Raw genomic sequence first — 27,561 nt, forward strand, 5'->3', positions numbered from 1 at the left:
TCCCATTCTTCCTTCTCTTCGTACTTCAACTATACATTCATTTAGAATGCTTCTATTTCTTTTTTTACCAGGTGATTTAAAAGCGCACGCAGATTCACACAAAAAACTGCTAGTCCTTAAAATGGTAAGGGGAAAAAAAATTAAAAAGAATCTCTATTCCTTGCCACGCACTGCTAGAACTGACAAAGGTAATGACTTACTAAATGAACAGGAACAAAGTTCCTACAGCTACTGGAAGCAAGCAGTTTTAATACTAATGTTGTACAATAGACACTGTAAATGTCATGTGTAGAACCATACTACAAATGCTACACAGCCTTTTTATTTAGGTTAGGTTATAGCTAACCTTGGGGGGGCAGAAGAAGGGGTAACCCTCCCATTCTCTATACTATGTTTAAGTTGTGAGCTGCTGACAACCTCTCATTCAAGGCTTTGTTACAAGAGCTCCTACTTCTGTACTGTCTCCTCTAAGTAACTCAACTGCAGTTTTACTGACTATACGTTTAAGCTATACAAAATCAAAAGTAGTGGTAAAACAAGAAAGCAGCCCCCCCCCCCCAAAAAAAAACAAAACAAAACACTTCACTGATACAGCTTGGGCATACCTATAATCTTTGGGGTCTCCACTAAGTGCATTAAGAAATGCAGCTTCGTGACATGGCTCACGCTAGTAATCAAAAGGAACAGCAAGATACAGAAGTGGCAAATACAGGGACTCCCAGTATTGCATCTTTCTCCCTGCAGCTTTTGTTCTCCAGGGACACACTGAGGCCTAGCTTGCTTCAAAAAAAGCTGAACTAAAAAATTACTACATTTCATACTTCCCAGTACATTCAATACCACTGCCCTGATGCATAAGCACTGACAAGGCTGTTTTCTGCTCCCATGATGCAGCACTATTCTTAAACATTGAAGGTTCTAGATCTATTTCACAGGGATCAAGTAACCTGAAATGAAGCTGCTGAATTCTGCTTAGTTTTCTTTGATATAAGACAGCACATAAAACCGTTTCTTCTCTTTATGACTGATGAAGGAGCAAAACAGACTGACCACACCTGACATAAGCTATCACTAATAGAAGAGAAACATCAGAGAAAAGTCCAATAGGACCTCAATTTCACTTGATGCAAAAAGAAAAAAAAAAAAAAAATCAAGGAAAACAAGGAGGAAAGAACCAAGTTCCTACCTCAACTGAATGCTTTTCAGAACTAGTCACCAGGCAGGAAACATGGCTAACTGTTCTGTAATCCCAGGAAAAAAAAGAGACAGCATCGCCACAGCAGGTTATTTAAGTAATGGAATACTACTCCAACCAACATGAATTGATGGGTTAATGTTTTGTGCTTAGCAATTTCCATTTAGCTGCAAATACATTTTTAAAAAGAGGCAAAAGGCGTAACCTTTTTTCCAATCCACATTCTCTTTGCTAGGAGGCAGGAATCTTAGATTTAAGATACTTAAGAGATGGATAATCCTATCCATCTACCTAAAGAACAGGGGCACTTAGGCAATCTTATTTTAGCATCAGTGTCAAGTCACATTCATGAGTTACCTCATACTGTCCAAAATAGATTTTTTAAAAGCAAAAACTGCAAAAGGAGACTAAGGTGGTCAACTTGTTTCCCCATATCTGAACTTGCTCAGATAAAACAGCATGCACCCTGTTAGAGGCAAATGCAGAAAGTCTTCCTGCTATACTGTTCCTGCTCTGAAGTAGCTCTGAGGTTGCATGTCTTGGAGAGAACAAGTTTTAAAACACCAAATTGGAACCAATTTCTGTATTTGAAAAAAATGTCAAGCATATACACACAACCCTTCCCACATCAAGTTTAAAGAACTTCACACTTTAAGCAAACCCCACGGGGAAACATTTTAGTAATGTTATATGTTTGCCAAGTATGTCTGAATAATGCCAACATAAGAGGTGCTTTTGCAAGGTCTACATTCTCCAAAAACAAAAACAGAAAAAAATAAATAAAGCACATGAGTTTGGGGTTGAGGTTGGAATAGGAGACAGTTTCAGACCTGGTTTAATCCTGAGAAAGATGGGTCCTGAGAAGTACTAACAGTCATGCTTCTTTTCCTCTTCCCCACTGGAGATTCTAAACACTGAACAAACAATAGAGGGTGGCAGTGCATCAAACAGTATTGCTTACATTGCAACAATGGCCGGCGCAGACAGGCAACACCGAGGCATTAGAGAAAGAACAGGGTAGCCAAATGCCATCCTTCTTCCACCACGCACTGTAATTTTCCAAAAGATTTGCTTTTTGGGGCTTTGTGTTTTTGAATTTTGAAGAGAAAATTTGAAAGATGTGGCAAGACAATTTAAGTTATGAGCCACTCCAAAATAACACTGCCTTAAACAGGGATAGCAATGGTGACATTTGACTTTACTAAAAAAAAGAAAGAAAAAAAAAAGAAGAAAAAAGGAAATCCAAACTTTGCTTGCAAAGGCATCCTTTGATATCATAAACTGCCCTTCCCCCAAAAGACATTTAGAAAAAGTAAAATCTTCAGTAAGGAAGAGGTAGAAGGCATTTAGTCACCTTAAGGTTTTTCATAAGCATGCAGGGTTTATTTCTAGCGGAGCTGGAAGTTTACTTTTTAAAGGTAGGAGCAAAGTTTCTCCTAGATATCAAGTTAGTGATTGGAAAGATTGATCAATTCAATTAATTGAAACTACATTACAAAACAAAAACAAAAGAAAAATTCCTAGAAGTTTAGCTATCTGGAAGCTACTGAAACAAGATTACCATGAGATCCTACACTTTTGTAACTGGCACAAATTCAAGTATCGTGTAGAGAACATGACAATTCCACTACACTTGGCTACAAAACAGCATATCTGGATGCAAAATGTTCCTAAAAATGTAGCACCAGTTAGTTTAAAATTGAGTAAAATGGGATGGTGTCCATTCTCAATTCTGCTTAGCCAAGGACCATATAACATGTTAAACATCTACTAGGGTGTAGATATAATAAAACCTATGCCCACAATAGGTGTTTACCACCATTTTATTGTGTGGCACTCTGACAGATAGCAAGTGCCAGAAGTGAAGCTTCATGTTCTGCAGGCAACGCTGGTTTCCATTTCAGCTTACATTAATCTAATATGCTCACTAATAAGCACGGCAGTACTTTCTAGGCCTTTATTCCTATCAAAATAAAACAAGGTCCAGCAATGCCAACCTAGCATGACTGTGCAGAAGTACAGGAAAATGGCCAAAAAAGGAGGAAGTTGGAAATAACCTGGCATAGTAAAAATATTTTTTTCCTAGTTAAAACTGCCAAAGCCTCCCTAGAAAATTAAAAGAACCTACTGCTTTATAGCAGAGGAAAATAGAGTTCTATAGAATGAAGTATGAAACTTGGGAATAAGCAAGGTTTGATAGCAACAGGATTGCACAAAAGGAAAAAAGAGACTTTGCCTTTCAATTTTGATATATTACAAGTTCCCAACAAGTTACTGGTAGAAGTTCAGTATGCACTGCACCCCTTCAGTTTCTCATGTTAATAACCAATTGTTTCTAGTGTTAATGGCCCCCAAGTTGGCATTCATACAGGCAAACAAAGGTAAACATTTATAGCTAACAGTGCCCAAAGATAGTAAACATTGTCAGGTGGCATAAAAGAACAAGTGGGAATCTTGCTTCCAATAAAGTTTAAATCGCATGTATTTGTCCTGAAGTTAAATTTCTGTTAAAATAGCATGCTTAATGCATTGCCAATGCTGCCTGTCTGCCCGAGCTCAACACATACATTGCAGATTAAGCATATTTCACTCAACAGAACTAAATCAGTGAATACAGTGTTTTCTACACAATTTTCAACTGATAACATGCACTTCTAGCTATGTAACACACGCAGCCAAAAGAATTACCATCAATACCTGGCGCCCCCAGTTTATCTTCGCTATTAAAACCAATCAGGTTTTTAGTTAAAATCTCTAACCATTCAACTCATCTCAAACCTTAGTGCTTCTTTCAACTTCATGTGTTTGCACACGTTCAAATACAAATATAAAATTTCAGACAATGCTTCCTTCTAACAGGCTGAATATGATTTTCATATCCACAATCTTGGTGACTGAAAGACTGTCAGTACAAGTCACTGATAATGTTATTTCCTTAGTGTCAGGTATATCAGGCACTCCCATGCAGATAAATGCATTTCAAATTCAAGAAATCAGCTCAGAGCCAAAGAGTTAAGCTTAGATTAACATTACAAAAAGCAAAGTTACCATTATCCCTTAATTTCGATTAAACCGGGGGGGGGGGGGGGGGAATCACAATTGAACAAAGTGCTTGGGTACTGAATCACTGGATAGTTTATGCAGTATCTGGATTTCTGTGTTTAAACATAATCCTGCATTTAATTCCTAGTCTCTGGTAGGTCAAAGGCCCACATGTTCATATCACTGCCTTTAGCAATATGCACAAGGATAGCCAAGCTCCTGACACTGAAAAATTAATTGTTTTAAACTCTTTGGCACATCAGATTTAGCAAATGACAGAGTTACTCAAGCTGCACAACATGTTCAAAATCTAAGCATTTAGAAAAGCTGTTTTGAGGCATTATCCTCTGTTCTTTCAAGCAAAATATTGCACTAACCTTATTACAGTGACGCCCGATACCCATTAGGAAGTTATCTGGTTTAATGTCTCTGTGTATAAAATTCTTTGTGTGCACATATTCAATTCTACTGATCATCTGTAAAAGAACAGAAAAAAAAAAGTCAGGATTTAACACTAGAAGAGAGAAAGATGCAGATTACTTTGATATTGGAGAAGTATGTTTTTTTTAGTAACAGTTTTGTCTTTGGGGATTTTTTTGGTTTTGTTTTTCAAATATGGGATAAAACCTGCAGTATACAAAGGCTCACAAAATAACTTCCTTTGGTAGATCTATATTGTTTCTGGTGAAGACAAATTAATCATCCATCATCATCTAACCAGCATTACCAGGCCCCATCAAAAAAAGTTTAAAAGCCTCTAAGTGTTCCATTCCAACACAAAGCACGAGTAGAAGATAGCGCTTTTACATGGAAGTTACTTTGGGCATCACAGCACAAGTGCTTGTAGCAGGACAGTTTTAGATGTCTTATTTGACATGTGCTTTCTCCCACTGAGTTTCATCATCTGCTGGACAATACCATCATGGCTAAGTCTATGCAACAAAATGAAGGTGAGGTTGTGGCACATGTTAGAATGTATGTGTTAGTTTAAGCCAACTAAGTCAGATGTCAAGAGTGAAGACAATGTGCAGATTTTAGCACATGCTAGCACCTGTGCCACAGCCTCTTTACTCCTGTACCTCTCCATACTAGCTACGTCAAAGCTAGCAATGCTGTACCTGTATGTGCTACAGAAGACCCCCCCTTCTCCCCGCTTAGCTGTGTAGATATACATTATGTAGTGTTACTGAAGTAAACAGCTTGGTATTGATGCTCTCAGAGCTACAGTTTAATGGATTATGTGGCAATGGCTATCTTTCAGCTTCAGAGCAAGAAATTTAGAGACATTCTTATGCTCCCTACATACCATATGCTTTGGTTTCCTCATAATTAAGCTCCTTGTCACAGCATTTAAAGGATGCTGTTACCACAATACTTCAAATCTAGCTGAGCAAGCAGGCAAGTGGATTCCCATCTAAAGCCAGTACTTCTTTATTGACTAAAAGCAGCTAAGAACAGGGGCAGCTGATACTTATCTCCAAGCATATGTGCTGTAAACTTTTTTGGCCAAAAGCCTGGGATTCTATGGCCATTTGGCAAAGTGACAGGTTGCTTCTGCTATCAATGAGATAATCTTGGATTAATTTTCAGTGCAAGTCTAAAAACTTTTCTGAAGAGTCCCTTAACTCTTTTCAAGGAACTGAAAGCAGAACAATCAGGTCATTTGCTGGAAAACATACCACTACGCTAGTGTCTTATAAAAGTTAATTAGAAGTCATTCTTTACATATAAGGTATTTAGATACCATGTTGATGTTGATAGAAGCATTTAATGCCCAAATTGAGACAAAGGATCTGGCACTCCTAGTACCCTTTATCACTACAGCATCTAGGCTCAAACCCAGAAGTCTGAATTGGGTAATAAGCAAAAAGGGTAGCAGCTCAATTTTTGTCCATACAGGATAACAGTAAACACAAAACCTCTCAATTGGGGCTTTGCTATACCTACTTTTGGCAGGGCAGATGGGATGCCAACCACATGTTCAGCAGAAGCCTATCAATGCTTCATTTAATAAGATTAAACTAAAATTGAAGATTGCTTTCCCCCCATTACCAGCAAATAACCGTTAGTTAAAATGCAAGCATCACCAGCCTGATGAGAATATTAATATTCATTCAGCATTTTTACTGAAGGGTTTAAGACCCATCCTATCAAGAAATCTACCACTACCCTCTCTTTCTTCTTTTAAAAAAATTCTACATGCCTGATATTCACTCAAATATGTGATAGTGAGCCACACAATGCCTGACTTATTTAAGAGGATCCATGATGCAGTATACCAAATATCTTATCTCCCTTCCAATCAAACTTTGTTATACATACCTGGTCTGCTAGCATAAGTACTGTTTTCATCGTGAACCTGCGAGAACAGAAGTTGAAGAGGTCTTCCAGGCTGGGTCCGAGAAGATCCATAACTAGAACATTGTAATCCTTTTCTTGACCATACCACCTGAAAAGTAGAGATCTACAATTAACATGAGCCTCACACTCATTAATATTTAACTGCAAGCTGTTAAAGAATGAATATAAAAGCAACCAACTGAAATTCAAGAATACATTTTTACCTGGCACTCGCCTACTAACAAAACAAGACTGTTGAGGCACAGATCCATTTCATATAACTATCTAAACAGACAGTTTTACAGAGTGCTTAGTATTCAGAAGCAAGCCCCTGCTTATCGCTAGACTGGTAGATTTGAGGGTAATTTAACTTCAGTGCATATTGTATAAGGATCATATTGCATTGTATTGCCATTAAACTAAATTTGTTCGGTTCTTAAAATTGGATCCACTCCATTTTGTGCTTCCTGCCATCGATTTCCAGAGAGCAGCAGTTAATTCTGGCTTCTTACTAAGCAACTACTGTTAACCCTGCAAAAAGCACTGACTGAAAAGCTAACTGCTAAGGCATTCTGTTCAGACAGTCTGAGGCTAGGTGCCTAGTCTTTCCCAGCTCCAAGAGGGGTATTCTGCAGACACAAATACAAAATCTCTGCAGAAACCGAGCGGGTATCAACCTACTTTCAAAAAACTCATGATTTCATAGAACAGAGCAAGAAGCTCACTTGCATGGTTACAATTTTCACTTGAGACAATAGAATGGCCTTTTTCTGTTCTTCTATTTTCTGCCATTTTTTTTTAATTAAATAAAAACAAAACACTGCACTACCTCCAAACACCGTATCAAGCCACAGGCAGCTGAATAACAAAGCTTGCATTTGGTTGGTACAGTAGTACTTTGCACTCGATATCAATTGAACGAACTAACTGCAATCTCCTCAGAGATGTCTTACAGGTGTTTCTTATGTTCTCAGTCTGTCCATCAAGAATCGTCAAATAAGACTATTTGGAGAGAACTGTACAGCTTGGTTTCTGTAGACTATGAATATTCAAAACACCAGTTCACAATAAAATATATGGTGAAATTAGACATTCCCCACTCTGCTCATGATTCCAGGTTTTTATCCAGGAAAGCAACTTCTGAACATCCATGTAGGCACAGCCTGCGCCAACAGAGAAACAGGATTAAATAATCTAGAGGAGCCGTACTACATGTGACGAGCAAAGGAAGTTATTAGAAGTTTAAAAATTGAGGATACATAATTGAACTATGCTACCCTGCAGCAGGGTCTTGCAAAACAAAGCAGTATCAACTTTTCCAATCTTGAGCAAAAAATATTATAGCAGCAAAAACAAAAAATAAAAGTATTCATTAGGACCAACTGAGGACCTGCCATCCATAGTTTTCCTTCTGCCATATTTGTATAATTTGATGCCACAGCACATTACCATCTTGTTTCTTACACAGCAGGACGTAATAAAAAAAAAAAAAAAAAAAAAAAAAAAATAGCTCCAATCCTTTCTTTCTGATGCTCAGTGCAAACTCCTCTACACAGAGAACAAAGAATTTCTTCCTTGCTTTTAATTGCTCAATTAAGTATCATGACAAAAGCCTGCTCTCTAAAACATTATTTTTCAAACTTTCTTTTGCAGACCCCTAAAAAATTTCAAATGGAAGTGCAGACCTACTTTTAATTCATCATAGTCATCTTTTGTGGACCCCTTAGACATAGTCTGCAGACCACAGCTTTAGAGCAGTGGTTTTCAGCCTAAGTCAAAGGGTTGTGCCTCATCTTACCAAGTTTGACTTGGTCTCAGTGACCCATGCCTTTTGTTACCTTCAGGAGAGATTCAGACAAAGCCTAGCGACTTCAACGAAACAAAAAAGGGGAGCTTTAGCTTCTTGGGTATCTGACCAAAATGGACCTTTTCATAGCATTGGGTATGACTATGATGTTCTGATTTTAGCCTATTTATAGTTGGGTCTAAAAAACCATAGTGGACATTTCTACTTTAGGAGAGGACTTGAGGGGATAGCAGTCATTCAACTTGATTAGAAATTTCTTTCATCTTCTAAATGTCTGTTCCCCTGATCACTAACAAGGTGTCCTACCCGATTAGCTGGTTTCCTTTAAAGCATTTTAAGCACTTTAATTAAATGAAGTGCCCTAAAAACAAAACATTCTGGCTATACTGACATGCTGAGTTAGCTGTAAATAAAGCATTTATTCATTCCACTGAGAATTGCTAATACACAAAGTTTTAACCTGCTGTTCATGTAGCTGCTTCTGCTTTCATAGCCATTTTAAATTCAATATACTGGAATATGGTCTATATTGCTGAAATCAATTGCTGAAAGCGACTCAGTAATACACTAGGTGCGGTGGACAAGCAGTTGAACACACCTCAAACGGGACAGGATGGCAGGTGCCTACATGATACCTTGTAAAAAAACAAATAAGTCTTATGAGAGTTAATGAGGCAGTAGCACAATTGGTGAAACCATTTCTGGTCAGTTATGTTGTCCCCAACAAGACCACCTGAATTTTATGTATTCCCTAGACTAGGCGCCTTTAACACATCTTCCTCTGTACACTTTTTAAAATGCCAATTGATCACTTCATAACTTTTTCCTCCATAAATTGTTATACTTGTCAAGTCTTACTGGGAGGCCCTTTTTTCCTGACCTTGAATCATTCTTGTTGTTCTCATGTAAACTGAAGTTTTTAATCTAGTTGGAAATAGACTCAAATTTCAGACAGAATATGAATTATAACAGTGAGGCAAACTGAAATATTCTATTTATTTTCCATCACTGGATGATGTCTAAACCAAGATTTGATGACTTGTTTAAAAAAAACCTCAGCTAAAGTTATCTGGAATTAATGCACGAATTACTGAGTATTCCAAATCAGTACTGAACTACTACTTGGCTTGTGGCAGAAAGATCCTCCTATAGCACTATGCAGACTGCTCTACACCTGTGGCAAGGTTTACCCAGACACAGAAACACATTATTTAGAACGGACCAAGTTCATGGTTAATTCACTCAACTGACATTAAGGAGAGCTCTCTGGCCTAAATCCATCTATTCTTCCTTCTTTGAAGATGAACTTTAAAGCTTTTTTTTTTTTTATATAAAGGTTTAGCCCAGGGGTCAGGAACCCATGGCATACGGAGGCATTTTGCTTAGCATGCATGCTTTGGACACAGTGGGGAAGGGGCTGAGTCTGTGCTGCCAGAACAAGGCTAGGGCCCCTCACAGCTCCAACTCCATCCATGCCAGAGGTGCATGTACACCTGCTGCCAGCAACAAGCTGGCTCTGCAGATTTCAGTACAGCAGCTTGTAGCCTCTCCAACACTGGCTAAGAGCAACCCAGATTCCATGGCAGACAGCAGAGACCTGCCCAGAGCCTGGGCTGGCTGTGGCAGGTGGCCAGGAGGCCAATGTCTATGGATCCCTGGAGTGGCTTGCTGCTGGTAGCGAGTACGTGTGCACCTTGGGGTGGACAGTGGAGGAAGAAGCCACAGCTGCGCTGTCACAAGGATTGAGCCCCTCACAACAAGCTGGCTGTCCACCCCAAGGCATGTGTGCACCTACCACCAGCAACAAGCCAGGCCGAGGCTCCAGAGACCTTGATGCAGCAGCCTCCACATCCCAACTGCCTGCCACAGCCAGCCTTGGCTCCGGGCAGGCCCCTACTGCTGCCATGGAGCCCGAGCTACTGGCAGCAGGTGGTGGGGAAGCTGCAAGCTGCTCCACTGTGGTTCAGCTCATTGATGGCAGTGGGTACACATGTGCCTTGGGGCAGACAGCGGGGTAGGGGCTGCAGCTGCACTGCCATAACAAGGATCAGGCCTTTCCCAGTTCCACCAGCATCTCCTTCTGGAACACCAACATCTTACAAGTCAAGGTTGGGATGTTTTTGGCACTGGCCATAAACGTTGCCAACCCCTGGTTTAGCCATGTAACAACTATACAAACAGACATTTTAAAGCCAGGCACACTGTAGAATGGAGATTTTTAAGCCAGCTCTGAACAGCCATCTTATCAAGAGCATCTAAAAAGATATTAGCATTCAACACTTTTTTAAAAATAAACTGGAATCATTAGGTTAACACCTTTAAGTTTCTACAAGGTTACTGTTAAGATATTTTGAGTCACTTTCGGAACAAACTTGCTTGCCATAAAAATCAGGCAGAATAAGCCGATGCAGGGCCCTACAGTTTTTGACACTCCATCCTCTGAAGTATATAAAAATATTTTGCCTTTGCTTTCACTTCTGCAGGCTCTTTTAATACCAAAGTGAGTATCTCCATGTTCAATTGCCCTTTAAAATGGCACCATGTTCCATTTACTGTAGAGGCACTGCTGCCAGTGCTATCTATAATAATTATGCTGCCCAATACTTTCCATTTTAAGACTTTCAGCGCAAACAGGTCCCATGAAACAGTATTTAAGCAATTATAAAAATCAGGTGAAATTATGACTCTCTGAAGTATGTTACTACTTCATTTGGCAGCTAAAAATCTCCAAAGACTGACTTTATGGACAAGCTGATACCTACCACCCACAGGCTGTAGAGGACCTTTCCCGAAAGACTTTTTTTTTTTAAAAAAAAGCAATCTGTGGCACTTGGGACAAGAACCAAGACCTAAGAAAGTGCTTCTCTACTGGCACTCGCGAAGCATGGAAGAACAGCTCAACTAGCAAAGACTGAGATAAGGACAGGCAGAAAAGGCCAGAAATGACTGAAGTAAAAACTCCCTTTAGCACCTGTGACAAGGCACAGGAGTCCAGCATCAACATTTCTCAGTTATCAAGGGGATGTGAAGCTTATTAGCTGAACACATTCATCTCCTACTGCTATAAATTTCAGCTCAGTAAAAATGTGTGCTGTTAAGGGAGTCTAACCCAGAGTCAGCATTCCACAAAAAGCCTAGGAAAAATCTGTGCAAAAACATTACATTTTTTCTAGTGTCGATGCTGCCAAGTCAAGCTCTTGGAAGTTAGAAAACACCAGAATTAAGGTCAAGTGTGCAATATGCATGACAGCCTAATTGCATGGTTACAAGCCATTTCTACAGTGTTCCTGCCTCATTCAGTGACCATTATGTATGGTGCTCACTTAACAAGCAACTATCCTACCATATCTCTATCCTCATAAATGGACTAGTGTGGGGATGTTAAATTCAGTAGAATATGCTTGAGCATATTTTGACCATCTGTACAATCCAAGTGGCACTGCATCTGGCAATACTTGTATCATCAGTTCTTGGCCCCTTCTCCATGTCCACATCCTAGTCTTTGCCTTGCCCCTCTGCCAATAGCTCTGCTTTTCCACAGTGCCAGAGTGCCAGCAGGGGAAACACGGGTCTTCCTAGACCTCCATTCTGGTGCCAGTAAGCACTTATAAAAGCACTTTCACCTTCTGCCTGTACCTACAGGTACTCGGCTCTTTTTTTATGAAGTATTTTCCATTTGGACCAACACCTTACAGTTTGGATTACATTTTATTTAACCTACTTAAAAAAAAAAATCAAAATGGTGCAGTTTAACATTTAAAGCTGAAAAAATTCTTAATGAATTTGTCTAACTTTGCAGACCTTTTAATATTTATCTTAAGAACAAAGTTGTATGTCAAAGAGGTATAACAACACTGCTTTAAGACCAAGGGACTTTAGACTATAAGGAAAAGTGAATGCATGACATACAAAGTTGAACCAGCTTTGAACAGACAACTTTGAACAAATACCATTTAAAGATTCTTTACGTATACATGTGTGAGCACACTTTTTTAAAATAAACCTTTTCCTCAATACATCCTGACAACTTTCTCTCGCTTCTGACCACATGAGCTTTATAAATATCAGTTGAGACCGAACAAAGTAAATGCTAAATTTAACCATGTTTTTACACATCTATAAAATAGAGGTTTCTCCCCTCAAAAAAGGCCTACTCAACTGGAATAACTGCATACATTTCAGCAGGATCAATAAATTATTAAAATTATCTTATGGTGAAAGATTCTGCCAGTTTCAAAATAGCTCTTTCTAAAAAACAGAATGAAATAGAATATAGAATAGTTCCTTTCTGAGACTATTACTCCTGGAGCTTAGAATGTGTTAAAGCCTCATGTTCTTCCTTGGCCACCTCTCCCAAAAAATCCACTACATTTTGGTCAGCTGCCCTGGATCATCTCTCTTCTGGATCATATGCTGTCATTCTACACCAAAAAGATATGTACATTAAAAAAGGGGGTAAAAGAAAAAAAAAAAGACACCAAAAAATATATATACAGGGTGTTTATAAAGTCCTTGTGCTACTTTAAATTAATAACTTTGGCCATACACATGATAGAAGCAAACTGTAAACAGTAGTTGAAAGCATAATTCATTAAGTTTTTATCATAGAATAAGCATATTCTTTTTCATTTTATTTCAGACCCCATAACTGAAAATGAAAATAACTTCCAAAGTGAGTTGGAAAAATCAGATTGGACAACATATCACAAAAGACAGCCATTATGTTAAAGTCTAGAATTCTGAGATTTACTGTGTTAAAACTTAATTAATTCTGCTTTCATCTGCCATTTAGAGTTTGTTTCCATTATGCACGTCCAAAGTTAATAAAATTTAAATTTGCACAAGGACTTTATAAACACCCTGTATATTCAAAAAATATATTTATATATCTTTTAAATGTAGAAGGTAGCCCATATACAATTTCAGATTACAAAATAATCTTACAAAATAAATCATGTCAACATAACCAGCCTTTAAAATAGGAGATGTTAGTATTATTCATGGCTTAACAGACTTGCCATTGAGAATAAATATTCCAAAGAGCAAGACTAAGAGTTAGAGGAATTTTAAATGGGAAAATATCGTATTCTCACCCTTATATTTAAACTGCCGTTTTAAATTTCTTCACTGGCACGTCATGTTGAAGAAATTGTTCTCTGTGTTCATTTATCTGCAGTCATTAGATGGGGTAAAAAAGCTTTGAATAAATTCTGTGCTCTCCGTTTCGCTAAACGCTATAAATCACAACTAGAACATTTCAAGAACATGGATTAAAAGGAAGCTACATCTTGGCGATTCAAAGTTTGTTTGGTGGTTGTTATGCCTAAAAAGGTCAGGAGTGAAAAATTACAGAATCTGGGCTCTCACAAGAAAACCCCTCTGGAAAATGAATTTCCCATACAAAAAGATGCATCATGTAGCCTACTCCATGCTTGAATATTCATGTTAGCAACCTTAGCTGGTATGCAGGTGTACAGGCAAAAGCAAAAATCAAATGCATCTCCAATTCACTACAGATTTTTATAAAAGTGAGCACCTGCTTACATAAGACACTTCTGCCACAAATTAGGGCAGCAAAAATTACATCATGCCAGATTACCTTTCAAAGGTCCACCATTGTAGCAATCATGAGTTCAGGGGTACATTACCATCAACTCAGCCCCAAACTAGATCTTTATGGAACTGTAACTTTCTAGCCAGCAACCAGATGCTACAAGAAGCTCAGATTACAAATTCTTCCAAACCTCTTCCGCAATTGACCAAGTGCTGGCCTTTCAGACTTAAATTCACTTAAATGCATGAATACATTTCGTACTCCCAGCACATCCCAAAACAAAGATTAATGTTTTTTTCAGCTGTTTAGTCTTAGTTTTTCAATCCTCCCCAAATGGATATGATCTGTGAACAGTAGGACACATGCCAATCACCTGAACTGGGATTTATATTTTTTTTTAAAACCATGAGGATTACCAATCTACGTCTCACAAGTGCACAAGATTCCCAGAAAGGAATTTTGGTTTTGTGGCTTAAAAAGAATATACATTCCCATAGCAAGAGCTCATTTTGCACGTGTGCAATTTTTTGTGGGTGTTGTTTTGTTTTGTTTTATTTTATATATCAATAGCTTTTAATCTCTCTCAGATCTAAGTGCCCTAGTAAGAATTTATAATATTCTAGCAAACGGACTACAATGCAAAGAGTTCAGAGTTTTTCCAAGAACAGGTAGCATCAAAATCAACAACTAATTTGAGACAGCCATTTTATGGCTAGAATAAAATGGTTGACTTGCAGGGCAAGTTTATGTATTCCTGGATCACACAGATGAGAAAACTGACAGGTCAACTGAGAGAGCCTTGAATGCTGAAGGCCAGATACAGCAGAGCTGCAACCCTGTTGCAAGTTTGCTTATACCCTAATTGTTTATAACCCCTGCTCTAAATCAGCGAAAAGTTTATATTCATTAAAACGCTGAGCAATACAAGACTTGCTGGTTGTGAGGCAATGCCTTTTTTTAAACTGCTTGTCAAAATTTGGCTTAAGCTTGTGACATTTGTAAGAGTGCAAATCATGTATGCACCAAGGTCCACAAGCAGAACTGAGGAACCTGTTTGTAGCAAATGTGCTTCAATGACTCTGTTACTATGCTGGGCAACTGAGTCACATGACACTTGTATGAGAACGTCCGAGAAACTATTTGAATTCCAAAACCCATATGGTCAAGCAGGCATGCTGACAAGTCACATGACTCGTGTCAAAGTTTACTCAAACACATGTTTTTTTAATTCCTTTAATGCTGGGGTGGGCCAAGTATGGCCTACCAGGCCATTCTATAAAGCCCACGGGCCCCCTAAAAAATTTAGAAAATAAATATTTATCTGCCCCTGGCTGACTCTCATGCAGTAAGTGGCCCTCCGCCCAAAATAACTGCCTGTCCCTGCTTTAATGACTAACTTTGGAAAAAAAAAATCCAGTAAAAGTTTTGAGGCCACTAGAACTAGGTCAGAGATATATGCTAGTTAACCTAAAAGCATTATACCCTGTGTACAATGTGCTTTGGGAGAATTAGTTTAACATATATATTCTGACACCCTGAAAAATGCACGCATTAAGAATATGGTCAGCAGCAAAATTCAGAACAGCCTAAGAAACCAGGCCATCACCACAGCAAGTATGCTACAAACTAATATTGCTCTATCTTTATAATCAATTTTACTTTTCAAAACAGATCAATCCTCTACATAGCACTGAGTAGAGAGAGAAAAGAGGGTGGAAGACAACTCAATAGACCCCTACATTTTCTATGTCAACTCAAAAGCTAGGAAAAGTGTAGGAGTGATTTTTGGGCTATGCCATACTAACTGTTGCACAAACCAGCAATTAATAGTTCAGTTTCAAATAAGAAGTTAGTATATTAGGTAAGGATTTGCTGGCAGCAATCCAACAGCCTCAAGCTGCACCACAAATGACTGCGTGCAAAATGTTTATGTATAACCTCATAAGTGAGTAACAGGAAGCAGTTTTAAAAAAACCCCCATGAAACTGCTTGCAAATCTACAAAGTCAGCCAAAACTTAGAGCACAGATATTATTTAAAGCTCCAGAACAGCAAATAAAGGACATCTAATTTTCAGGCAAACATCCCAAGAACAGTCAGTCTAGAGTTCATAACCATGGTCATGTGTACACCAGGAGCACTTAGTGCTCTGGTATCTTTGTAATAGCAAAGTGGCAAAACAGACCATTATTCTGGCTAAGCTGGATCTTGCATTGGCATCATGGACTCACGAAAGGAAACAAGAAATGCTGTGGGGGAGGAGGGAAAAAGGAAGCGAAGGAGAAGGGTAATTTTTCTGTTGTAACTGACAGCTATTCAGTACATCAGAAGCACCGAGCTATGATCCCCAACTACCACAGCTGTACTAGCAAGCCACATCTAATAACAGTTTTAGCCTGCTTACATAAAACCTGAAGCAGGAAGTAGCCTTGGTGTATTTCTGAGATATAAAGATATATCTTCTATCAAAAGTACATATGTGTAGAAAAAGCTGCTGTCACAAGTTGCTGGCATCAAGTTAAGCCAGCTTAAAAAAAAGCAGAACCATAGACCTCGTGTACAAAAGCAGAACTGCAGTGCTTCTCAAACTACACTCTTGGAAACACCGGAAAGTGCACCACTGAGGTGTGTGGATTTATCATCGCTGCTTGGAATGTTGCATATAATTTGTGCTCTTATGTTGTGGGAGAAGCTTACACTGCTCTAGCCTATAATTTTTCTGACTAATAGCAAGCAACTGGTTTATCAGTTCTTCTTTAGTTATGGAGGTGCCACATGGGAAATTAAGCTGAAGATGATTAGTATAAGAATTCTAGTAGACTAAGGGGGAAATGACACCAGACTATGCTTGAAAGGGACTTATTAGGTTAGAGGTAGGTTTCTTGTGGACTTCAGACTGAACCAAGTTTATTCATAAATTTGGCACAAAAGGGAAAAAATGCTAATGAAAAAGTGCCAGTGCTGAACATGGGAGACATCTATACAGAGAAAAAAAGAAATCACAATATAGAATATCAGAAATTAGGTACAAGTGCCCCAAGGAAAAAAAAATCAACTATATTTAAATTATTTCTGAGATATTTCCTTAACTTATTAAAATCCTCCAGTAATAGAAATTCCACATCGCTGTAAGTAATCTGTGACAGCACTAAACTATTCTTATGGTTAGAAAGTTCTCACTGTTTAACCACAACAAGGGGGAACGAAGTTTAAACCTATTATTTTTTGTCCCAACCCCAGTAGGCATAACTTTGGGGAGAGGTATAAAGTTACTACAACCTCAGAAGTTTACATTTCAGAAGACCTGCATCACCTCTCAGTCTTCTCTAAACTGAAAAAATGATATGTAGAGATGGATGTAGTTACATCTATATCTATAGATCTATTACTCACTCATAAGTAGATCTAGCTATCTATACAGATATTTCAGTCTTTCTTTATAGATCACCTTTTTTAGTCTTCAAATTATTTATGAAGAAGTCCTAGGGAAAGCAACAAATTGTCCCACACCTTTCCTGAAGTGCCACAATCAAAACTAGATACAAAATTCCAGCTGAGCACAATGTTAAGACTACTTTAGGTCTCTTATAATACGATACTCCTATGATCCCTCTTTGGCACTGGCCTTGGGTTTTTTTTTTATAACAATATGACATTGTTGACTGTGTTTGCTTTGCGGTCTAGCATAATCCTACATCCTTCTGTGCAGAACTGTTGCCTAGTCCATTGGTCTCCACCTTGTATTTGATCATTCCCTAAATGTAGTATCCTGCACTTGTCCCCAGATTGTCAATTCTCCAATGTAAGTTTATTTAAACCTTAATTTGAGCTCCAAAGTGCTTGCTTCTATCCCCACTTGGTACAGTCTGCAAACTGAAAGAAGTTACACTTCCCTCCAAGTTATCAATGAAAAGATCGACTAAGATCCAGAGCAGATCCCTATGGACCTACTTGGTATGTCCCTGCAGTTTGAGAAGGAGCCATAGATAGCTCTTGAGCTTAGGTTTATTAACAGATTCTGCTTTTCTCCCTTCTTCCCCTCCTAGAATTGTGAACTCCGTCTCATGGACAATGTCACAAAGCTGCCTTCCAACTTCACAGCCTCAGCAAGTTTCTGCTGTTGGTCCCAATCAAATTTAAAAAAAAAAAAAACACCCTCTTTTTCCCCAACCTTAGCGTCTAGAAGACTTCAAAAAAGTTGTCTCTAACATGTTCCTTGCCTGAGAGATGCTGGAATAGGCAAGTCACTCTTACTCCATTACCACAAAGTCCTACAGTTTGTCCGATTCTGTTAATTGGTCAAAGTCTCACCCACCTGACAACCCACTGAACTTCTGGTGCCCTGCCAGTAGCCATGGGGGGAGGAGGGAGAAGGAAGAGGAAGAATGGCCTACTGCAAAAAATTTGGGTTCTTGGGCTTCAGTGGACATTATAAAGCATCGCAACTATCTTTGGTCTTCTTTCCTTCTATTTTACTCAGTGACTTTCAACAAGACTTTAGTTTAAATATCCAAAACATTAGGCAAACTGATCAATCACTCTCTTTGTTAAGCGTCCTACGAACATAACACTTGCTCCACCACCCCAAAGTTTAAGCTTTGAGGATGACGTTTGTGAAAGAGTGCATCTTACCAGCCTTGTTAAACTTAGTTTAAGAAGTCCTTCTTGCCAGATTAGTTAGTCTGTGAACAAAGATACTCTTCCTTCTTCATAAGAGGTGTCTCATTGGGATATTACCCCATGGTCTAGAAAGCCAAAGTCCTCCCAGAAACACCATATATGCAGCCCTGAATTTATCTCCAGGATGTGAATACAATTGCCAGGGCAGGGTATCATACAGAGAGAACTAGATGAACCTGAACACAGGACTAATAGAAGTGGCATTAACTTCCACAGTACAGAAATACAAAGATAGGAATGTAAGGATTAATAAGATTTTTGTTTGCTAGGAGCTCTTCAATTAAGATGGAACTAAAACAATTCAGTCTTCCTAAAAAAGAAAACACTCAAGAGAGACAGCGATGAAAAAACGATAAGTGATCCTACAATGTATCCTTATGACTATGGCAAATACATGAATGCTGCTGAACAAGGTCCTGGTGAGATCTCCTCTGGAACACTGTACATGAAGCTGGAAAACCCAAATTTAGAACAGAAGAACATGAAGTGTAACAGGTATAGAGGACCACTGGAGTAATCAGGGGAACTGATAAACTCTTTAATAAGAGGATATTGCAAGAGCCTGGCTGGTTTACCTTAGCAAAGTCCAAGCAACAATATGGTTGCTCTCCAAGTGTAAATGGGGGTAAGAATATAGGAACAACTTTTTTTAAATTAAGGGATAACATTAAACACAACATATACAAACAGATGGGTATAAACCAGCTATAAATACATTTTAGTTGAAAATTAAAGCACTTTCTAACCACGAGAGCAATGAGCTTTGGAAACAGCCTCCAGAAGTAGCAGATGCAAAAATCTATTTTGCAGATGAAGTTCCATCCGTTGATTAAATGATCCATCAGATTATAACATAGTACCTGTAACAGCAGAAGCCTGGACTTGAGTCCGCAGGGTTGTAAGGGACCTAACAATTCATTTCTTTACAGCAGTCACCTTCCAACAACTCAAGATCAAAAGCAAGCAGACAAGTTTGCTGAGAACCAAGTATGTCCGGTTTACATCTGTTTGACAATTTAAAGCTTAGATACAAAGATCTTGAGATAATCACAAACGGAGTCCAAATATCCAAAATAGACAGCCTGCATTTGATTTGAGCCTAAATTTCCAGAATATTTTATATTATGTACATGGTATGGTTTAGTATTTCCCAAGACTGTAAAAATGAAGTCAGCTTAGAAAAAGTAGTAATACAAAACATATTTAAATGTAGCACGACTAGAATTTGTGAAATATTAAGCAGCTATCATTCACTATGGCAACTAACATTAGGTATAAATTAGGCCACACAAGTACTAAGTTAAGGAACAGCAACTGAACACTTAATATTATTAACTAGCTGCTAAAAATAAGATACTCTAATACTTTTGCAGTGTTAAAGAAAAAAATTATGAATCAATATATAAAGCATGCTAAGGCACCTCCATCCTCTTAAATGACAGCATGGTAATTTGACTTGACCTGTGTTCTTGATGATGCATACGAACTTCCCGTGAGCCTACAGTTACACAGGTAATCTTTCAACATGAAGAAGATGCACAGGAAGAGCTTTCTTCCAATATTTAGCTATGACAGTGCCTCTGCTGCTGGTTAAGCAGGATAAAAACCCAAAACAAAGTATACCTTGTCATCTCCTGCAAGGTAAAAGCTGGGGCCAGAGATAGAGAAACCTATGCATCAAAGAGGGCCCAAAACAGATTTGGTCTCAATGGAAAATGATACCCTATACTGGCAGGGAATCTAGATGCAGCTACAAATATGAAGCCAGGCCTACTCACAGCACCAGCTCTTTCTAAAGCAGTGTTTTTTAAAGCAAGGTGATGCCAATGGATTTCAGAGTTATCCCTCTCTGCCATCTCTCATTAACAGATGGTGATTTGTTTTGTTTTTCAATCCTAGTTTGGAACTGCTTACTGGAGACAAAGAATGCCTCCTTGCACTACTTATTAAAATAACTAACTAAAAGAAGACATCAATTTGAAAAAATAGGGTCAAAAAAAAAATTTGTGCATCTCAATACTAGACTAAAGGATTAATAACCAAAAACAGATCACCTTGAATATTACATAGCTCTTTCCTCTATAAAGTATATTAATTAGCTATACTAATACACTGTTCATGACAGTAGTAACAGAAGGAGAAACAAGTGAAAATGAATCCAAAAGTCTTTAAACATTTTTAGATGGATTTTAAAAAATCCTGCATGAAAATACATGAAGGGCTCTTTATGTCATAAACGGGTATTCTTCTCTAAATTAATGGCTTGAATGCATTCCCTGGTGAGTTAAAAATACTGCGCTTTAAGAGTCAGTGGTACAGTTTAACATTTTTATAGGAGAAAGCTGAGTCTAAAGCAATGCCAGTAACCTTGATTCTACTTCAATGACTGAATTCAAATGTCATTTTAATGACAAATGATGTGAAGCTGGCTAAACTCCTATACTAAGAGCTTGGGCCAGACTCTGTGAACCCTGCAGGTCATCTCAGGCAAAAATATCAAGATCATTCAAATTTTACAGAATGTCTTCACAAATCTAATAAGCAAGCAGCTTTGATTCCCCTCTGCCCCGCTCCCTCCCTGAATACAAAAATTAATGAGTCACTAAGCACCTGAGGAAAAAAAAACCACTTCCTTAAAATCAGAGCAACGTAAGTGACATTGCAGCAGGGAAGCAAGCCTGAAAGAACTAGGATTTATTTAAGTCTGGAGAAGAGAAGAATGGGAAAGGATGGAACACTGATAATTCTTCAAGTACCTGAAGAGCAATTAGAGCAAGGACGGAAATAGGCTCTTCTCTGTGGCTGTAGTGGACAGGACTAGGAGAAGTGGCCCCAAGCTGCAGCAGAGAAATTTAATTTGGAGATTAGGGAGAAACTTTCTGATTATGAAGGTGGTCAAGCATTGGAATAGGCTACTTAAAAGAAATTATGGAATCTCCATCCTTGGAATTTTTCAAGAGCAGGTTAGACAAACACATGACTTGGCTGAGACAGTTTAGTCAAGGCTGATCCTGCCTTGAGCACAGGGCTGGACTAGGTGACCTTGTGTGGTCCCTTCCAGCCCTATGGTCCTATATATGGGGGAAGTAGGAAGATACAGTACTTATATTTCTAGATCATGCAATTCGTTAAAATCTTCTGGTCTTTTTTTTTGCCTTTAAGTATCAGCCAGAGTCTGTGGGGTCTTGTCCACACAAGCACAATGGCAACAGTATCACATACACAGAACAATAGTTTTATTCTTCATAAATGCAATATCTAGCACATTGTATAATAACCCAGGGACATCAATTACAAACCAAGTGACCAATATCAAACAAGAAAAGCCTCCAGCTAAAGGAAGCATTAAAAGGATTTTTAAATGTTTATTAATTTATGAGCATCTGATATAAAACTCTAGTTTGAAAGCAGACAACCACCAAGATGCTAGGGTGTGCGTTTAGGTGAACTGACATTAGTAATGCCTCAGGACTAGTTGAGTTTAGCACAAATATCTGACTAATAAGTGAATTTATCACTTACAGAGCATCTGACTCAGCAATTATAAGAAATTACATAAGCACCACAAATGAACTGAACATAGAATTTTACTGTTCTGTTCTTAGTTAAACGCATTAAGACTTAAAGGCCCCATCATATAATGGCAACAATTCTGTAATGATTAGATGATATAATCCTAAGGGGTAAAAAAGTTGTATTCCTACAGAATAAGCTCAATTGTATCTTGTATTTTTCTGCTACTATTCTATACCCTTGCAAGAGACCCCTTGGGTAGAGATAAACTTTGATTGCCTGTCTTGTTGTCAATTGTGGATGTCTTTCAAAGGGTTGTGCAAGTATACGGGCATTCTAAGTACTACTGACCATAGCTCTTTCATTTTCCAGGGGGGATTTCCAAATAACTTCAAGTCTTAGAATTTTTTAATGACTCTGTTCTTACTATGTCTCCTTTTGGCTCCCATTAACTTTTAACCAGTAGCTAGCTGCCAAGACACACCTACATAACCGACCTAAGTAAATATACACATGAAAAGAGTGTAAGGTGCATCTTGAAAGACATAAGTTGCAATAAATGTATGGGGGGGGGCGAGGGGGGGAGATTAAAAAACACCAAATCAATCCCAAAGAATTCAAATCATAAAAGCTATCACTCAAATGTACTAAATCAGCCACAGTCAAACCCCAAATTAAGGGGCTGATCAATAGAGTTAACAAGATGAATGTGTTGCCAGGACAAAAGGAGAGCAAAATGATGGCCCAGAAGATCAAAAGACTTCCAAGAAAGAAGGGACTTCATACTGTGCCCTAAAGACAAATCTGATGGACTGATTTTAATCAGTTTAAGCATAAGCTTGATCTAGGCACCCTTCTTCAAAAAGAAACTCCAACTACAACATGGACATTTGAAAAAGCACATTATAAAATTCAAGAGCTAACAGTGCATTGATATGAGGCCTTGGATTTTTGATTCCAACCCTTAGAAGTGTTTGAGAGAGCTCATATACTGTTGGCATTCAAAGCTCTTATAGGTGATATGAAATAGTTTGCCAGATCACAATTTTAAATTAACACTTTATCTTATTTCTATGATAGCCTGTGAGGTTGCTTTAAAGATTTAGTCAATTTATCATGACATTTCAAGTGTCATGCACACTTATCTTGTTTTTGCTGGTTTTATACAGGTACATTTTGACCACATTTAAAGAAGAGGAGTTCATTTTTTTAACAAAAAAGTTTCAAAGGCAGAAGTGTTAGTCACTCTAGCCTTGTACTAACTGCTTTATGACCTGGAAAGCATGTCAGACGCTCTTAGTAGAGGTTATACTGCATGACCATTAATTTAGTAACTCAGTAGTTCTTGTACAGCATAAGATTTCTCAAGCACAGCTTGTCATCCTTTAATATGCTGAACAAAAGGAATGAGAAAGATGATTCCTCCAATTTACAGATGGGGAACTGAGGCAGGAAGTTATGCAACTCACCCAAGGTAATACAGCAAGCCAGTGACAAAGAGCTAGGAAACAGGCACTCCTATTCAAGCACCCTATCCACTGGATCATGCTGCTTCCTCCCATGGTTTTTATCCTTCTAAAACCTACATTTCTTACATATGTATTGCAACAATTCAAGAGATAGTCCTTTTTCAAATGGTTTCATGAGAACTTCATTTGGAGAGAGTATTGTAGTTGTTAAAGTTTTATGGCAGAACAATGTGTTATGAAACACCTGCAAGCTGAACAAAACAAAAAGGAAACCAATATTCTCTGCTTTACAGGCTGATTAAGAAAACACCCATGTACTGGGGGAAAAAAGCTAGCACCATAAGCATACTATGCTGATCTTCAAGACCAAATCCAGACTAATTTTCTACATAATGCATATATACATTTGATAGATATTCATATGATACAGTCCATTTAATAAGCTGTATTATTCAAACTTCTTTCAGAGCATCAGATGTATTTGGCTTGAATCAGATTCCACCATGACTAACATTTAAAGCAAGCTATTTAGTGAAGTTCTTATTTTCCTAATAACTAGGATAGAAAAAGCAGGATAAAAAGAGCTTTATTTTACATTCCCTTCATCTTTCATCATCCCCAGCAACGTGGTAGTTGTTAACAGAAAGGAAGTTACAGAAACTATTCAAAATACAATTTTGATTTAAAAAGTGCGTGTTTGTATATACGCACAACAAAAACACTTCCAAAATATTAGAGAGCTTTAAGCAAGTTCTAAAAAGTATATACTACAAGGTAGTGTGCAACACCAGTGAGAACCTGGAAGTGAAAATGACTTAAAGATTCGTCTCTTTCACACCATAAGATCAGCTGCTCATGTTGAAGTATAGTCAGATCAAGGAGTGACCCAAGTAGTTTGGTCACTCTTTGAATATCAATTACAAGGCCTCCCTCAACCAGCCTGCACTTTCATACATCATTGTTCTGTTCTCTGAATAAAAACAAAACAAAAACCAACTCACTCCCCTGCTGCTGAGTAAAAAAAAAAAAAAAAAAAAAAAAGCCATTTGAAGTAACTGTATATAACCGATAACAAAAAATGAAGTTACACAAAATGCTGTCAAGCACAAAGCATCTGTATTTCAGTGTTAGCATATCCATTATCTCCATCTTATCTATTATGTAGTCACAATGTAACTTCTGAACAGGTCATTTCAGATCATTGCTCCCTTTGTGCTTCACAGCTTGGAAAAAAAATGACAAGTCATTTTTGGAGCTCAACCACATCCTTTTGAACTGCATTGTAATTTTTGCTATGTGAATTACTTCAAAATTAAGAAGGTTTGCTGCACACTGCAGTTTTCATTTAAAGAAAAACTATTCACTTGAGAGCCTGCTTTTCTAGACTTGTAACAAAAACAGCAAATACCTGTTTGTTTTGCAGTTTTCCCAGGATAGCTTTGTTTTAATATGTAGCTAAAGAGTAGACTTTTCAATTGCAAATTTCAATAGTTTCTTCACAATTGTAAGAAAGAAAAGCCATCTTTGAAGAGAAGGCCTGAACTGCAGTTGTGGAATAAAGACTATAGCTAAGAATTCCACAATTATAGTTACACCTAGAGGTTTTTACTTCATGCAAGTACATTTATTTTATCATAACAGGCTGTACTGATTCTACAAAGGGTGTAGATATACAAGACAACAGTGCCTCTCAGTTAAGGCCTAGCTGGCATACATGTGAGAGCTATTAGTAAATTAGGGGCAGAAAAACAACACAAAAGCATTTTATTGAATAAGATGTGCAGCTCTCAAAGTTAGGGAAAGTTTCCAAAACAACACCCTACACACGCAATGATAATCACAACATTCTACAAGGTCTGTTGGATTATCCCAGGATTAGTATTTGCATACTAATACACACAAACAAAATAAAAAGTTAACAAGCTTAAAGTCAGTAGAGAGCTATTAGCTTTATATTTCATTACTAATAAACTCAGTAACTGGTTGTAGTCATGCACCTCACATTGCAGAAGTCAGAGGCAATTGACTGAATTTAACATGATATACTTAAGCATTAATAAAATCTCTTCTAAGGGAAAAAACATTCTGAATAAAAACAAACACTCCCAAAATAACCCAACACAGAAAGGCCTTATCCATAGCTAAAAATTCCTCTTCATACCAGTGTTACTGCAGAGCTCCAGTGAGTGAAGCCAAACAATACTGGATTTATTTTCTATCACTTAGTGCAGTGACCAGATCCAAAAGCCCACTACATTAAAAATTCAAGAACAGTTTGACTAATCTTCTTTTGTTCCATTACAGAAAAAGAAGGGAAATCTTCAACAAGTCTGAATCAAGGAGGCTACACAGCTAGTAAACAGGAGGAAGAATAATCTCAGAACTGTAACTAAGTGACATCTCTTGCAGGCCAATGAAAGTGGCTGCTATTCTGTTCCCTGCTCTAAGCAGTCTCAAGCCTTCCAGGTATCACTATACTGGGAGAGAGAGATACATGCCAGAGCATATCCCTTGTCCCAACAGAAGATGGGGGGGAGGGTTAATCACAGCCATCCGCCATTTTCTGAGAAGAGGAGGAAGACATGTTGGAACATACACACACACACACACACACACTACACAAAAGAGAGCAGCCATTTCAACACTGGCCCCAAATCACAACCTCATCAGAAGCACCATGCTCTCAAAGACAGCCCATAATCCCAACTGCTGAAAGGTTTTTCCTCTTCTTTGGAACTGCCACAGAAAGGGCCGACACCTACAGATCAGGAACAGAAGGACCGGGCTGGAGTTCTGCTGCCTTGCGCAGACTGCCAAATGCCTGGCCAGGCCCCACTCTTCTCCGAATCTGAATCCCCAGGAAACACTATCGTACCCAACACGAAGTGCCACGGGTGAGCCCACGGCGCATGTGAATCTTACCGTATGTGCGGGATGCCGACTCCCCCTTGCAGGATCTTGTACAGTTTGCTTTCGTACAGCAGCTGGGGATGCCTAGCTTTCTGAGACTCCAACTTCACAGCCACTTCCTGTAGGGGAGGCAACAGGGATCAGAGCCGCCATCCGCACAACCAGACCCACCGCTGGAGCTGAAGAGGAACTTAAGAGGAAGGCTGGCCTCCACCCTCCCCAACAAAACCCTGCTCAGAGGAACACAAATACGAGTTTTCTAGGGCTCCTAACACTAGCTCAAGACCCCATGTATCCGGCAGGCTCCTCAAACAAGCACAATCCACCAGGCTCTGAACACGCATTCTGGGGAGGCAAAACCAGCTACAGACGTTTCCAGTCTTCAGATCCAAACACCACAGGAAAGGTCTCTGAGGAACTAAAAACGGAGCCAAGGCAGGGGGCATCTCTGTCTCCAGGCCCTGCTCCCAGGGACACAAGAGGAACGTCCCCCGCACAGGAGGTAATGAGGAAAAGGGCAGGCAGGAGATGCCCCTGCCCAGGAGCCTCCTCGCCTGGCCCCGAGGCAAGGAGCGGGCACGGGGCCATCCTTACCTCGCCGTTGGTGATGTTGATGGCCAGGTAGATGTCCCCAAAGGAGCCCGAGCCGATCTTCCGCACCAGTTTATACTTGCCCCCGACAATAAACTCGGCCTTGGAGCCGCTGCTACTCGCCATGGCGGCCTGGCGCGGCGCGGCCCGGGGCCCTCCCGGCGCGGCCCGGGCGAGGAGGAAGGGGACGGCGCCCGCCGCTCAGCTCGGGCCGGACCGGGCCCCTGAGGCGGGCGTCCCCCGCTCCCGGCGGGCTGCGGGCGGCCGGGCGCGCAAGAGGCGGCCGCGGAGGGCGGTGGGGGCGCGAGCGCCGCGGGCGCCGCCGGTCCCTCACGCAGCAGCCGCCGCCATCTTGTCTCCCTCCCCGGCTGCGATCACGGACACAAAATGCCTCCAGCCTGGAGCCGCCGCTTCTTCACCGCGCGGGGCACTCTGGGAACGGGGCGGGGGGGGGGGGAACA

The 27,561-nt window shown here is 39.3% G+C and overlaps 1 protein-coding gene across 3 annotated transcripts in view; it reads right to left on the reverse strand.

Annotated features, from left to right (window-relative positions):
• Window positions 1-27,537, reverse strand: part of CSNK1A1 (casein kinase 1 alpha 1) — a 52,428-nt gene extending 24,891 nt beyond the window's left edge. The window contains exons 1-5 of one of the 3 annotated variants that reach the window (XM_090064054.1): window positions 27,104-27,537; window positions 26,522-26,628; window positions 6,560-6,686; window positions 4,615-4,713; window positions 2,026-2,109 (exon numbers count right to left, since the gene is read on the reverse strand). In XM_090064054.1, the coding sequence (XP_089920180.1) occupies window positions 2,026-2,109; window positions 4,615-4,713; window positions 6,560-6,686; window positions 26,522-26,628; window positions 27,104-27,226 (540 nt within the window). In that variant the 5' untranslated portion in view covers window positions 27,227-27,537. The remainder of the gene's footprint in view (window positions 1-2,025; window positions 2,110-4,614; window positions 4,714-6,559; window positions 6,687-26,521; window positions 26,629-27,103) is intronic. The other 2 variants (XM_090064053.1, XM_090064055.1) reach the window with 2 other exon arrangements.
• Between the last annotated feature and the right edge of the window lie 24 nt (window positions 27,538-27,561).

The sequence above is a fragment of the Crocodylus siamensis genome, chromosome 10, assembly GCF_052110815.1.
Source record: "Crocodylus siamensis isolate JL-2025a chromosome 10, ASM5211081v1, whole genome shotgun sequence".
NCBI lineage: Eukaryota > Metazoa > Chordata > Crocodylia > Crocodylidae > Crocodylus > Crocodylus siamensis.